The sequence below is a fragment of the Artemia sp. Qi Xiang Cuo genome, chromosome 7 (genome assembly GCF_049724085.1).
Source record: "Artemia sp. Qi Xiang Cuo chromosome 7, ASM4972408v1, whole genome shotgun sequence".
In the NCBI taxonomy this organism is placed as follows: Eukaryota; Metazoa; Arthropoda; class Branchiopoda; order Anostraca; family Artemiidae; genus Artemia; species Artemia sp. Qi Xiang Cuo.
In genome coordinates, this window is record NC_142800.1 from 59,436,746 (window position 1) to 59,451,201 (window position 14,456).

General features: G+C 34.6%; 1 protein-coding gene across 2 annotated transcripts in view; it reads left to right on the forward strand.

Moving 5' to 3' along the window:
- LOC148950508 (uncharacterized) overlaps nucleotides 1-14,456 on the forward strand; it is an 88,136-nt gene that overhangs the window by 34,580 nt on the left and 39,100 nt on the right. For both annotated transcript variants that reach the window (XM_089092441.1, XM_089092440.1), the window contains exons 8-10: nucleotides 623-936; nucleotides 8,757-9,270; nucleotides 13,147-13,388. In XM_089092441.1, coding sequence (XP_088948567.1) covers nucleotides 623-936; nucleotides 8,757-9,270; nucleotides 13,147-13,388 — 1,070 coding nt within the window. The remainder of the gene's footprint in view (nucleotides 1-622; nucleotides 937-8,756; nucleotides 9,271-13,146; nucleotides 13,389-14,456) is intronic.

Genomic DNA, 14,456 nt, shown 5'->3' on the forward strand with positions numbered 1-14,456 from the left:
CCTGCTCGGCTAAGCACTTCTTGGGACGTCCTAAGTAGCTTGAACTGTTTTCGCTTGATGTCTTATGTTTCCCCATATTCTTGCACTTTTTATTCCAAGTCACATTCAAACTGATGTGTAAGGTTGTCCTTATGTCTATTGAAGGACACTATCTTATTGTCGTGTTTGTCTTAGTATTTTTTCTTCTTCTTTTTTTATTGGGGCTGCGATTGATTTCTTTTTCTTTTTCACAAACAGCGGGCCCTGCTTTTTATCGAGAAGCACAATAACTTCCCCTGTAAATCTACATGGATTTCATTTATGGATAAACGCATCCCTTCTAATTCAGTGAGCATTTTTCCCCTTGTGTACCACTTCTTCACTTTTTTAAGCTTCCTAGCATTTATATTTTTTTTCCCGACAGTGGTTGAAATATTTAGTGAATTGTGTGTAAGCCTAGTAATTTTTGTAGTGAGCTCATATCTTATTATCTTGAGATTGGCTGTATTTCAAATCATGAAGTGTGGGACTACCCTTTATCTCTCCCTTTGTTATAGCATGAATTGTAGTCGTACCAAAAAACATTTATCTGATTATTTTGATTTACTGTTAATGATTGTTTTATTATAAATCTCATTTGTAGTGTATGACTCTGGGCCGGATGATGGAGACGTTTCAAAGAGGAAAAATTCTTCTCTCGGCACTGATAGTTTTGGCTTGCAGTCAACCTTCTCAGTGTCAGCTGGTTCAGTTCTTGGGAACAGTTCTCGTTCATCGGCCAATGGTCAAGGCTGCGGTTCCGATGCTGTTTTGAAGGAGAATTATCAAACTCAGCCAGTTGCCACTAATCAAGGTCTTATGTTGACCACTTCTTCATTGAAGCAAGATGATTGGATAGTCCCTAGGTACATTCCTGAGGACATGACTGGTAAAAGATTCTGTTGGGATTTTAACAAGGTAATTATTTGCTACTTGCGCCTTAGCCTATGATGGCTAAAAAACAACAAATTAACGCGTCTTCTTTTTTTAAAAATTATTCAGAATTGCATTTTTTACAGACAGGGGCTTTAACTCCAACTTCTACGAATCTGACATGTTAAATTTGATGGTGTAATTCTTATTATGATAACATCACTTTTTGTGCTGTTTCAAATAGCGGTTGAAGTGGGTCGCTCTCTTTTTACGTTATTTAACACGAGTGGTTTATAATTATCAACAACCTTTTACAAGGCAATTAAATCGTCACAGAAGCCCAAAAGTGCTCCTTAGGACAAAGTCTATCAAAATAACACATAAATGGGGATACGAATTTAATACGAAACTAGCTACTAGCTTCGTTTTCTACCTTAACCGCAGCAATGTTATTCTCGTACATAGCACTAATCACTTTAATGTATTTATCTGGTAAACCATACAAGGATATAACCTTCGCTACAGTTGTTCTATCAGCTGAATCAAACGGTCGCCCATAATCTATAAAACTGAGGACATAAGGCCTTTGATAACTTAGGCACTTCTCATTTATTAATATAAGAGTGAAAGTTTGGTTGACGCATCCTCTACCCTTTCTAAACTACACACTGTACTGTTCACTGTTCCTTTCGTAAACACACTGTTTCTTTCGTAAACTTTACCTACAGCATCTCTAAGTCTAAGAAGTATTTTCATACTAAGTAATTTGCTTCCTACAGAAACCAGACTAATAACTATAATTACCACACTTAATCTTATCACCTTTCTTATAGAGGGGTTTAATTAGAGTTTTTCTAAAATCGCTAGGTACTTCCTCTTTTTCAAAACCCATATTTATAATCTTCAGTAACCTATCTGTAACCTCATAACTACCATATTAAAAAAAAACAAAAAACTCATTTACCATGCTATAACCACCTGGGGCCTTATTATTTTTTAATGCTTTTAGTACTGTCACAAATTCTTCCTCACAAAATAAATCTTCCTTCACATCCAAAGTGTCACAAACTTTTTCAATCTTTTCTGTATTTCTTCCTGTAACTCTATTACGGTTTAGCACATTCTCATAATGTTCTGCTTGTCTATTTTTAACTGTTTCCTTATCACTAATTGTGGACCTATTCTAGCACCCTGGATTTGCAAAACCTCTAAAAGTTCGTTCAATTTGCTCACACTTTCGTCGAGGATGCTTAAATTATCAACATAATCTAAGTCTAGGAGAGTTTTTCCTCCCCATCTGATTCCGTGATCTCCCATTGCCTTTCATGTGCTTCTTAAGACAAAATCCATCAAAATAATCCATATAAAGGGGGATAGAACACAACCCTGCCTAACTCCCGATTTAATACAAAATCAGCTGCTAACCTCATTTCCTACCTTAACCACATCAATGTTATTCTCGTACATAGCACTAATCACTTTAATTTATTTGTCTGGTATACCGTACAAGGATAAGACCTTCGCTAAATTTCTTCTATCAATAGAATCGAACGCTTGCTCATAATCTATAAAACTTAGGACCAAATGTTTTTGATAACTCAGGTACTTCTCAATTACTAACCTAAGAATGAAAATTTGGTCGACACATCCTCTATCCTTTTTAAAACCCCACTGTTCTTCTCTTATAACTTTGTCTACAGCATCTCTCAGTCTAAAAAGTTTCATATTACTAAGTAATTTGCTACCTACAGAGACCAGCTAACGCCTGATAATTACCACACTCACTCTTATCACCTTTCTTATACAGTGGTTCAATTAAGGTTTTCCTAAAATCGCTAGGTACTTCCCTCTTAAGCAGGGTATTGACCTTAGACTGAAGCAGATCTACTGGATTATATAGCAGGGATTTCAAACTTGTTTATCACAAAGGATATTTTAACTATGCAACATCAAGTAATGTCAAGCTATGAAAAAAAAAATGAAAGAAAGAACATAGTTACGATTACAATTATGATTTATGCACAAATTATAATTATACACTAATATATAATAACAGCTATGCACTAGATATACACTAATATTTTGTACTACTTATACATTATACACTAACATTTATTTATACACTAATATTTAATTACAAAAAATAACCACAGGAGAAACGCCTGTGAACCTGCTAAACATATTCTTTTTTTTTGTGATATGAATCTAATTATAATGATCCTATCATGTTGTTTTTCCTAAGAACTTGGCAACATTTCCCGTAAGCAAATACTAGAGGAATTGTTTGTATTAACTTTTGCTGATCTTGATCTACAATTCTTTGCCTTATAGTCGGCCTCAAATTTACTTACTTTTTTGTATATACATTTCTAATATTTTTAAAATTTGCTTAAAACGTGCGTCCTACGCTTAACTTCATTCTTGAAGGGTTTTTGAAGGATTCCGTGAGCTTTTGCTGACCAAATGGAACAACATAAATCTTTAATTTGTGGTTGCCATCGCCACTCTGACAATGCCCACATAAAAGAACATCAGAGTAAGCCAAAAATACACTCTCAGAAAGGGTGGCCAACCCAGGTGTGGCCTACCTACCTCCCTCCCTCCGTCAAGTCTAGATGCGGTTCGAGTTTTTAGAGTTAGAGGTATTTATATGGTTCACCTTCAAAAGCCTTTGACTTAGCTGATCATAGCTAAGTCTTATATTGCTAAAAATGAGGACTCGGCCATTTTTTGGGAAATGTTTTTATATAATTATTTTCAAATAGTTTTCAAGTTGTAAAATATTAGATTGTATATTCTGAATCCTTCCTTTTTGTGGGATTCCCCAGGGGCCTTATAGGGATCATTTTAATTCTAACTGACACTAATGACCTTGGAAACGAGTCATCTTTCATAAGGGAGTTTGTGGATGACTTATCAATCTTTAAAATATGCTTTAGAAATATTAACTCCTTAAAATGTTACCTATGATGCTACTGTAGTCGAAATTTTATGTGTCAAAGTGAATCCTTCTAAACAAACATACTAACCATTAACTTCCATAAATATCATTCTGTCTTTTCCTATTGCTCTCAAAATTACTGTGATTCACCTTAAACTCTTCGCTGAAATCATTTAAAAAAACTTCCTTATTATGGTAAAGCTTTTCTTGCTATGTTAAAGCTTTCTTTGTTACGGTAAAGCTCTAATTGTTATGGTAACTTTTCTTGTTCGAGAATTTCCTTAGGTATTATGGAACCAGATCAAACAGTTCGTGGCAAGGCCGTATCCTGGGGGGGGGGGGGTTGAACCCGTTTTTACCCCCCCCCCCCCCGAAATTTTTGACCGAGTTGAAATTTAGTATAAAAAATACCTGTAAAGACAAAACCTTACCAGAAAAAAAATATGCTCCCACACTAAATCCTATTGCATTTTCTGGGTTAACGGTTCTGATCAGCTTACGCAATTATGTAACCATAGGTAACCCCATGTTCACCTGACCTTGCATAGTAAATTAGGGTTAATAATATGCGCTCTGATCAGCTTACGTAATTAGGTAACCCCATGTTCACCTGACCTTGCATAGTAAATTAGGGTTAATAATATGCGCTCTGATCAGCTTACGCAATTAGGTAACCCCATGTTCACCTGACCTTGCATAGTAAATTAGGATTAATGGGCGCTCGAGGTATGGAATAAGAGAGTGCAAGATTGTCAGTTCAGTTCAATTTCGGACTTGGCTAAGAGAAGAGCGATTTTCAACATGAAGAGGAAGTGTGACATTACGTCGTTTTTTGCGCCCAAGTGGACCAGGGATGTTTCTGGCAGTGGCGTTAGCGAGACGTCTGCAGAGCATTCATCTACATCTGTGGATTTGAAGAGCACTGGAACCCTCGTTGAAGCTTCTGAATAACGCACACTGGAACCAACCACGACGCAACACGCACTTGCACCAACCCAGTCTTTGTCGTTGTTTGCAAATGACATCGGTCGTTTTGTCAACAAATCATCCAGTCTCGATTCAAATTCTAAGCTTCGTTTGCTGAAGAGCCCTTGGACTCCAGATGTCTCCTACATTTTTCCAGTATCCGAAAAACGGAAGCTGATGTTTCAGTTAACTTGGCTCACTCGTTTCAGTTGGTTGTCCTACTCTCCGTCTGAGGACGCTGCTTTTTGCAGATTTTGCGTTCTGTTATCGTCAGAGACAGCTGGCAAAAGCTGCCACCAGCGCTCGGAGAATCTAGTCACCAAACCATTCAGGAACTGGAAGGATACAATAGAGTGCTTCACAGCTCACCAACAAGCAGAGTTTCATAGAAACTGCATCTTATCGGCTGAAAACTTCATTTCTGTCTCGGAGAAAAGGCAGGACAATATCGTGCACCAACTAGACGCGGCGAGGAAAGTGCATGTTCAAGAAAATCGCCAGAAGTTGCAACCAATTGTTGATACGGTGATATTTTGTGGGCAGCAACAGCTTGCCCTTCGTGATACCAACGATTCCGGCCCCATTTCGGGGCCGGAATCTTGTTTTTGCGTTACTAAAAAAAAAAAAAAAAAAAAAAATGCCCCTTATAGATACGAAAGTATGCCTAGTGGACGCGTCCTCGTTCGCAAGGGGCGGACTAACGGTCTCGAGCTAACGTAATGTTGCTTGTGGTTGTTAGAAAAATTCCACGGTAAAAATTTGGGTAACCCCCCCCCCCCCCCCCGAACAAAAATCCTGGATACGGTCCTGGTTCGTGGTAACGAACTGTAAGTAAGGCTCAATAGTAAGTAAGGCTCAATGACCCGGCTCAATAGTAACCGAAAATCTAAAAAATAGAATTTTGATACCGATACATACATTAAAAAAATCAAATTTTTATGCTGATTTCAAATATAAAAGTTTCATCAGTTTAGTCTTACCCCTCAAAATTCACGAGCCTGAGAAAATTTGCCTGATTTTTGAAAAAAGGGGGAAACACCTCATAAAACTCATAGAACCTTAATGAACCTTAATCAAACCATTAGATTCAGAGTACCAGAGAACCCTACAGTAGAGGTTTCAAGCTCCTATCTGCAAAAATGTGGAGTTGTGTATTTTTTGCCAAAAGAAAGATCATGGATACGTGTCTATTTCTTTGTTTTTTTTCCAGGGGTGATCGTATCGACCCAGTGATACTAGAATATCGCGGAGGGCTCTTTCGAACGGAAATTAAAAGTTTTAGTGCCCTTTTTAAGTGACCAAAAAAGGAGGGCAACTAGGCCCCCTCCCACACTCATTTTTTTCCCAAATTCACCCTATCAAAATTTTAAGATAGCCATTTTGTTCAACATGGTCGAAGCATATAATAGCTATGTCTTTACGGATGACTTAATCCCCCATAGTCCCCGGGGGAAGGGCTGAAAGTTATGAACTTTACCCAATGTTAACAGATAGTATTGGTTATTGGGGAGTATACAGACGTTTTCGGGGGGGGGGAGGGGTTCTGGTAGGGGGGTCGGGTGTTACTTGGGAGGATCTTTCCATGGAGGAGGGGGCATTGCTATGAAGGGGCGCTGGATTTCTCAGCATTATTTAAAAAAACGATCAGAAATTAAATAAAAAAAACTGAAAGTAAGGAGCAACATCAAAACTTAAAACGAACAGAAATTATTACGTATATTATTGGGTCGCCCCCTAGTCAATACCTCGCTCTTTGCGCTAAAGTTTTTTTTAGTACTTTCATAAGAGCTATTTATTCTAATTAACGGCCTTTGTGATTAAGGGGTCATTCTTAAAGAATTGGAACAAAATTTGAACTTTAGCGTAAAGAGAGAGGTATTGACTAGGGAGCGAATCCCCTAATATATGTAATAAAAATATACGAATATAGAAGTTCGTTACGTAAGTTACATATATTTATTATAATAAAAACGTTCGTAAATAAAATTAAACAACTTTTGAGAAAGTCATTTAACCAAAAAAAAAGTAAAATTAATATGCAAATTTTGTTTTAATTATTCATGTACGGTGAGCCAAAATCAAAACCTGCATTAATTCAAAAATGTTCAGAAATTAAATTAAATTTTTTTTTTTTTTAACTGAAAGTAAGGAGCATCATTAAGCCTTAAAATGAACCGAAATTATCCCGTGTATGAAAGGGCCTGTCACCTCCTCAACGCCTTGCTCTTTACACTATAGTTTGACTCTTTTTCACAACTCTACTTTTTAAACTTTAGCGTAAAGAGCGAGGCGTTGAGGAGGGGACAGCTCCTTTCATATACAGAATAATTTCTGTTTGTTTTAAGTTTTAATTTCGCTCCTTACTTTCAGTTAAAAAAACTTTTTTTTTTATTTAATCAATAATCAAGGAATGGACCAAGTTGGGACCAGTGTTGGCTTCTGTACAATGCACAACTTGCAAACTTTTTTTTGAGTCATTGCTATATGTGGGCGAGTTTGCAAAAACCTTTTGTTTGCAAAACTTTTGGTTATATTGTGATTCCCCGCCGAATTCAGAACTTTAATGCCTTCTTCAATGACCTCGGCTGATGCACGATGGCTCTTCAAAAGAGATTTTTTTTTTTGCCTTTTTCCTTAACCTGAAACTGTCAATGAATGTCCTGATTATAAGTCACCCTTACCAAAAACATTATTGACAACAGCGGAAATTCGGTTTTTCGGAATGAGTTGCATAAACAAAATTGGATTTTTGTGCCCCCTTAAGTATTTCTCAAAATCTACGTACTTATTCTGTGGGCAAATTTAGCCCAAAATTTGGATTAAAACAGAACTACAGTTACTACGGTCCTTTAATTACCTTCTAGAGGAAGATCTTTTCAATCTTAGTCGAAGCCTTGCTCCCCCTATAAGGAATTTCGTTTGGTATACTGTTCTTTACCATTAAAGTTAGATATTGTGATAGAGTGAATTTGATTTTTACTATAAAGTTGTGAATTGCAATTTAAAATATTTTACTATCTCTTAAAATCAAATATTTGGTAGTAAAATTAACTAGAAATAAAATCGCTCAATAATAATCTTTGCTAGTAGTTGTTTGACAGTAAAACTAATCTTAATTCCAATTGGCTGAGTCTGTACATTGTTTACATATGTGTGTATACAATTGATAATCCCCATTTATTAAAAAACTGTTTTCTCTAGAATATGAATTTTCATTTTTTATTTATTTATATATTTTATGGGGATTTGCTATCATATATAGTTCCGGTGGCGAAGAGTGCTGCTTTTTTTTTTATATTTATTGATTTTTGTGGTGATATCGATGGTATAGGTAGACAAGTTTTTTCTTCTTTTTTTTTCTCTATTATTGTTCTCCTCTACCTCTCCATGGACAAGCGTTTCTTTTAGGGGAGGTAGTAAAATAATCTTTTTCTGTTAATTATGTGTTTTATTAATAAAACCTCGTTCTGTTTAGAATCAAACTGTTCTGACTGTTAGAATCAAACAGAACAGTTTTATAATTAAACTGTTCTGACTAAACTGTTTGACTATTCTACGACAACGCTGGCAAAAGCCTAATTTCCAGAACTTTCAACTACGTTGAAAAAAATCTCTATCTCAAAATTTTGATTGGATGTGTTAGGGGAAATGGTAGGCGTGAGAGGGGTGTTAGTTGCCCTCCAATCACGTTAGACTATTAAAAAGGGCACTAGCCCTTTGAACTATCAATCGAACGAGCCTTTTTTGAAGTTTTTACGACAACTCCTTCGATACGAAGTGCCCTGGTATAAAAGAAAAAAATAAAGATAATACATTGTGCCATTATCGTTCTTTACTTAGGCAGCGCGGTTGTGCTGCCTATGATGGACGAGGTTCCGTTTATACAACTTTTTACTACAATGAATTGCATCATTTTTAAGAGTCTATTATCAGAGGGATAATTTTATTTATGTTTTAGGTCTATCGTGAAGATAGAGAATTCTCGTTTGAGCAGATTCGTGCAATGGAAATGAAGGACGAACCTGCTGTTCCATCGGTTATTGCCTTACCACCTAAGAATTGTGTTGAACTACAAACCAGTCCTCTTCGTGTAGTTTCAATTGGAACACAAGTAACCCCAGACCGTTGGAAAACGAATATTGAATCACAAACATCTTTTAATAATGGTCATGATATAAGTGCACAAACATCATTAGTCTTTCAAACCAGTGCCTTTGCTCAAACATCAGGCTTAGAAGTATCATCTAGAAAAGATGAGCTTTTCGTTAATCGCTCTATACAGCAGTCGTCGCACTTGACAAGTATTAGTGAGAGCACGGACGGAAAGAAAGACGGATTTGACAGTACATCTACTGCGCCATCTCCATTGTCAACAACAAAAGTTGCAGCTAATGAAGTTTATATGATGTGGACTTCTTATATCCCGGATCCGACGTTGCCAGTTCCTGTTCTGCCCCTGAAGAGAAACCAAGGTAAAAAAAACACGGAAATGTAATCTGTGGTCGGTTAAGTTCTGCTTTTCTATCCTATCTAAAGGGTGAAAAAATAAATTTCCCTGTGAGAAAATCTCATCCTAGAAGGGTAGTTTTTTTGTATTGTTGAAGATCAGGACTCCCATGAGGTTAGGAAACGCCGGTTCATGATTCTGTTTTTTGAATTCTATGACAAGAATGGGGTTTACTGTATTGACAGGCAAATTTGGTCTAGTTTCGATTAGTAAATAATGATTCAAAATTAGTTGAGCAAGTTCGCAGATCCTAACTTTGCTAACTTTAACATATTTAAAAGTGTAGTAAAGTATATGGTATAAGTAGGGTTAGTAACTGATGATTAAATAAGTATGATATTATCAGTAACTGATAAAGGGGGGGGGGGCTCTTAAATTGCAATTACATGAATAATTTCATAGATTGCTTCAGGTAATATTATAAGTGTCTCAGTCGCAGTCCTTATTTTGCAAATTTTGTAAATGAAAGTATTGTATATGGCATAATTTTTGCCAGGGTAAATTAGGACTTAGTTTGGAAAATAGCATATTATCCAATAGAAAATTAGTCTCAGTTAAAAGTATCGGTTTTGTATTCAGTAAAAAAAAATCGCTTTAAAAAAAAAAAAAAAATAAACAGTCAGTAACGGTCAGTAAAAAAATAAACAAAATCAGTAATTCAATACTTTGTTGTCAATAAAACATTGATTGAATCAATAAATCGATCAAATCAACTTGTTATAAGTCATATTTGTGGCTAGCCAACATTTGTTGTATCGTTTTTAGAAGTTGCTCTTGGCATCTTGCTAGGCTAATAGATACCATCCTCCCCTCCACTCCATCCCCCATAAAGACACACATGTATTATTCTGTCAAGTGACCCCGTTGTTTGTTCATTTTCCTTTTATGATGTTGCCTTCATTCGCTTTAAATTTGACTAACTCGCATATAATTCGGCAAGTATAATATATACATATTGTGTCATATTAAACGTAAACTTTAAAGTTCATTCCCCCCCCCCCCCTAACGTACGTGCCTGGATTCACACCACAAGTCACTTTGAAATCGTCGCTTGAAAATCTGTTGAAAACAGTATAATTTCATCAGTTTAGTGCTCTGATAAAGCATTGTCCAATAAGGAATTTTTACACGTAATGTGTCATCTTTATTGCCAAGTAACTTAAATAACTTTAGCGTGTAAATTTTATTAGCCATATTTTAAGTAGCTTTTGGCAAGTTTTTCGCAAAAAGGTCATGGGATACAAAATTCTTTGTTATCCAATATTGTACTCAGAACTAAAAACGACAGGATAGGACAGGGTTAAGCCTTATTGCAAATTTTTAGGCCCAGAAACACTAAAGATTATCACATTTAGCTTACCAATGCTGTAAACCCTAGAGAAAACATATTTAAATATCGCGCATTTTATAAATCATTCGAATTCAGTTTCTAGGGAAACAAGACAGAAATTAATGATGTCATAGAGTTCCATTATTACTCGTAGTAAATTCTATTAGCAAAATTTTAAGTAGTTTTTGGCAAGTTTTTAGTAAAAAGATCTGGGATATAGAAAATACTTTGTTATCCGATATTATACTCAGAAAAAAAAACGACAGGATAGGACAGAGTTAAGCCTTGTTGCAAATTTTTAGCTTCAGAAACACTAAAAAAATTTTCACCCCCTAGTTTACCAATGCTATAAACTCAGAGGAAACGTACTACATATATACTTCGTATATATATATATATATATATATATATATATATATATATATATATATATATATATATATATATATATATATATATATATATATATATATATATATATATATATATATATATATATATATATATATATATATATATATATATATATACCGACTCGAAAATAAGTCGAAAATTAGTAAAACCTTGGTAAAAATCGGTAAAATTAGTCGAAAACTGAGTCAAAAATTAGTAACCCCCCCCCTAAAAAAAAGTAAAAAATTAGTAAAAACCCCCCTGAAATAAAAATCCTGGATACGGCCCTGATATATATATATATATATATATATATATATATATATATATATATATATATATGTTTTTTTTTTTTTTCATTATATATGCATATATTTTTTTGTTAGTGTTTTGATTTGTTTGTGTTTTTTTTTATTTGTGTGTGTGTGTGTATATATATATATATATATATATATATATATATATATATATATATATATATATATATATATATATATATATATATATATATATATATATATATATATATATATATATATATATATATATATATATATATATATATATATATATATATATATATATATATATATATATATATATATATATATATATATATATATATATATATATATATATATATATATATATATATATATATATATATATATATATATATATATATGTATATATATATATATATATATATATATATATATATATATATATATATATATATTTCTGAAATGGTATCACTTCGGAAACTTTTAGCTGACCAAGGAAACAATTGTTTTCACCTGACATATTTATTATGGAAAGCGGGCAGAGTAGAATATAATGTAATATTGCTTTAAACGCTTGAAGAGATTAGCCGTCCAGTCCCGCAGAATTTGATTACAGAGGTTTTACTATTTTAAGCAGTTCATCAATAGTGCTCGAATGAAGGACTAATTCAGAACTGTCACCACTATTATTGACTATGTTCTTGTTGCTTATTTTTGAGCCTCTTTTGGTTCTATATGGCTTGAATCTTGTATCTGTGTGTTACATGCTTTTTCACATTAAGTAGGTTAGAGGTAATATCACCCATAACAATATGACTAGCTCCAGATGGTACTTTCGAAACCAGCTTGCTCCTCCCACGAGTTCTTTTAAGTGAGCATGGGGGTCTTATATACCATATTAATGACATTCTATATCCCATCAAGTTCAATTTCATCTGGAAGAACTTCAACTTAACAGTCAATCCATATATTAAAATCATACCTCCTATTATAATTGAACACATTCTTTACAAGGAAGCCAACACTACCTCGACCTATCCCCACTCGGTTCTTGACGCGAAGATCATTATCTGGAAAAGAATACAGAGAGAGACTGGTTTGAACTAAAAAAAATGTTTCATATAATCCTTTACCATCTAAGAAGAAGAAAATTGTTCAGTTAATTCCAAAATATCTAGATCATCGACTTGATGATTGAAGATCATTAGCAAATTTCCATCTATTCAAAAAATGATTGCCAGGGCTGTTAATCACTATAAGGGATTAAAATGGACCTAACAGGACCCTCTGAGGCATACCCTTTTAAATTGAGAGAAGATTGCAATAAACGTTTAGGTATTTAACAATTTGCGTTCTATTAGGAAGTAAAGACGCGATTATTCTATTTAAACAGGCACCAACTTGAGATTCATTTATAAGTATTTTCATCAGTGTATTGTGGTTAATTAAGCAAAATCTTTTTGTAAGTCCAGGGTTATAAGATTGGGCCAGATAGCCTATTAGATTTTGCAAGTTTACTACATTGTTAAGCATATGAACTAATGTATATTCGTGTATGAATATATAGACACCTGGACGTGCACTCTTTGAACTGATTTAGTTATATCCAAGTGTTCCAGTCCCCTCCTCACAATAAAATGCGGTTGTGTGGGTAAATTCAACTGTCCAATCTTATCTAACCAGTTCTATTTATCCGTTGTTACTTTTGCTCCTTGATTTTCATTGACAGAAAAGTATAAGTAAAGTCAAGGCTACGTTTAGCTTTTTTAAGTTAAAAGAGGGAAGGGGAATCATATACCGGTTATACTGTTTTTTTTTTTTTTTTTTTTTATAGAATGTGACATACCAGGACGACGAAATCCAACGATTGTTGTGGAAGAGCCGCAAGCTTTGATGTCAAAACCCAACTTCCAAGTATACGTAGATCCAGAGGAAGCGCCAAGTACAGAGAAAAACTCTGTCATTGAAAACCCTCAAGGTTTCCAACTCTTTGTTGAGCCTGTCATTGAAAAGCCTCAAGCTTTTGAAGTCTTCGTTGAGCCGACTGTTGTTCAAGCAGCTGTCAAAGCTTCAATTGTAAGTATAAATATACGACTATCTTGAACTCCAATAGACTATGTTGCACTGCGAAATATATTTCGCAGAAAGATTGCTTGTAAGGTGAACCAACTAAAAAATAATATTGAGTGCCCTCAGATAGTATGATGGCAGGATAACGCAATGCAATATAATAGAATAACTTGGAGGCATGCAGAGGCTTCCAGGTGGTTTGTTTTTTCGCCGTTGTTGTTGTTATATATCGATCAATACATACCTGCACACAAATGGGTCCTGGGGGAGATGTGTTAGAATCCTCTTGAGATCTTTGATGAACCTCCAACCCGTGAAAAAAAGAAGACATAACTATGGGAACCCGGACCTAAACACACTTTTTCGAGCACCAGACCCCCTCCACCACTTTCTGGTCTCTGTTTACTTTTCGATTTCTGCATACTGAAGCTATTGGTGTTGGATTAGCATAAGGACGTTACGGAATCAGCTTTTTGTATTGTTGTGTCTCAATAGTGTCTGTCTATTTTTGTCTACTGATTGTCTTTTATGTGCGTAATGTCTTCAGTATTTTATTTTGTACTATAAAAAAAAAGAAGTATCTGCGATGATGGCCAGTTTAAAAACTTGATCTAAAGTTGTTCCCTGGCTTTGGATTTCCCCCAATGCAAATTTTAAATTATCAGCACATCATTGCTTGGCTCATTCCTTCTTTATAGAATTGATAGATATAATTTTATGTCAAATCTTCATACAGGCGTATACAGTGATTTTTTAAATTCCCTCATGTCTGTCTGTTCTTTTTTTTATGTTAATTGATATTTTGATGTAACGAAAATAATCCTTAATGCTTTGAAAGTAAATGCAGTAGCAAGGCGAAAGAAGCGTGATTCACCTCATCAGTTCCTGAAAGCCGGTATGCTGCTCAACCAGAAAGCTCTAGTCATACAACGAATCTTTTTTGCAGTCAGAAGGGCACCCTGTTATTTACCAATCACAGTTAATACTATTCCTAGCTACGCGTTATGCAGGAACTTTTGGTGAGTAATGGACTCAGAGACAGTGCTAAAGAGATGTACTTTTCTGGTACTATTT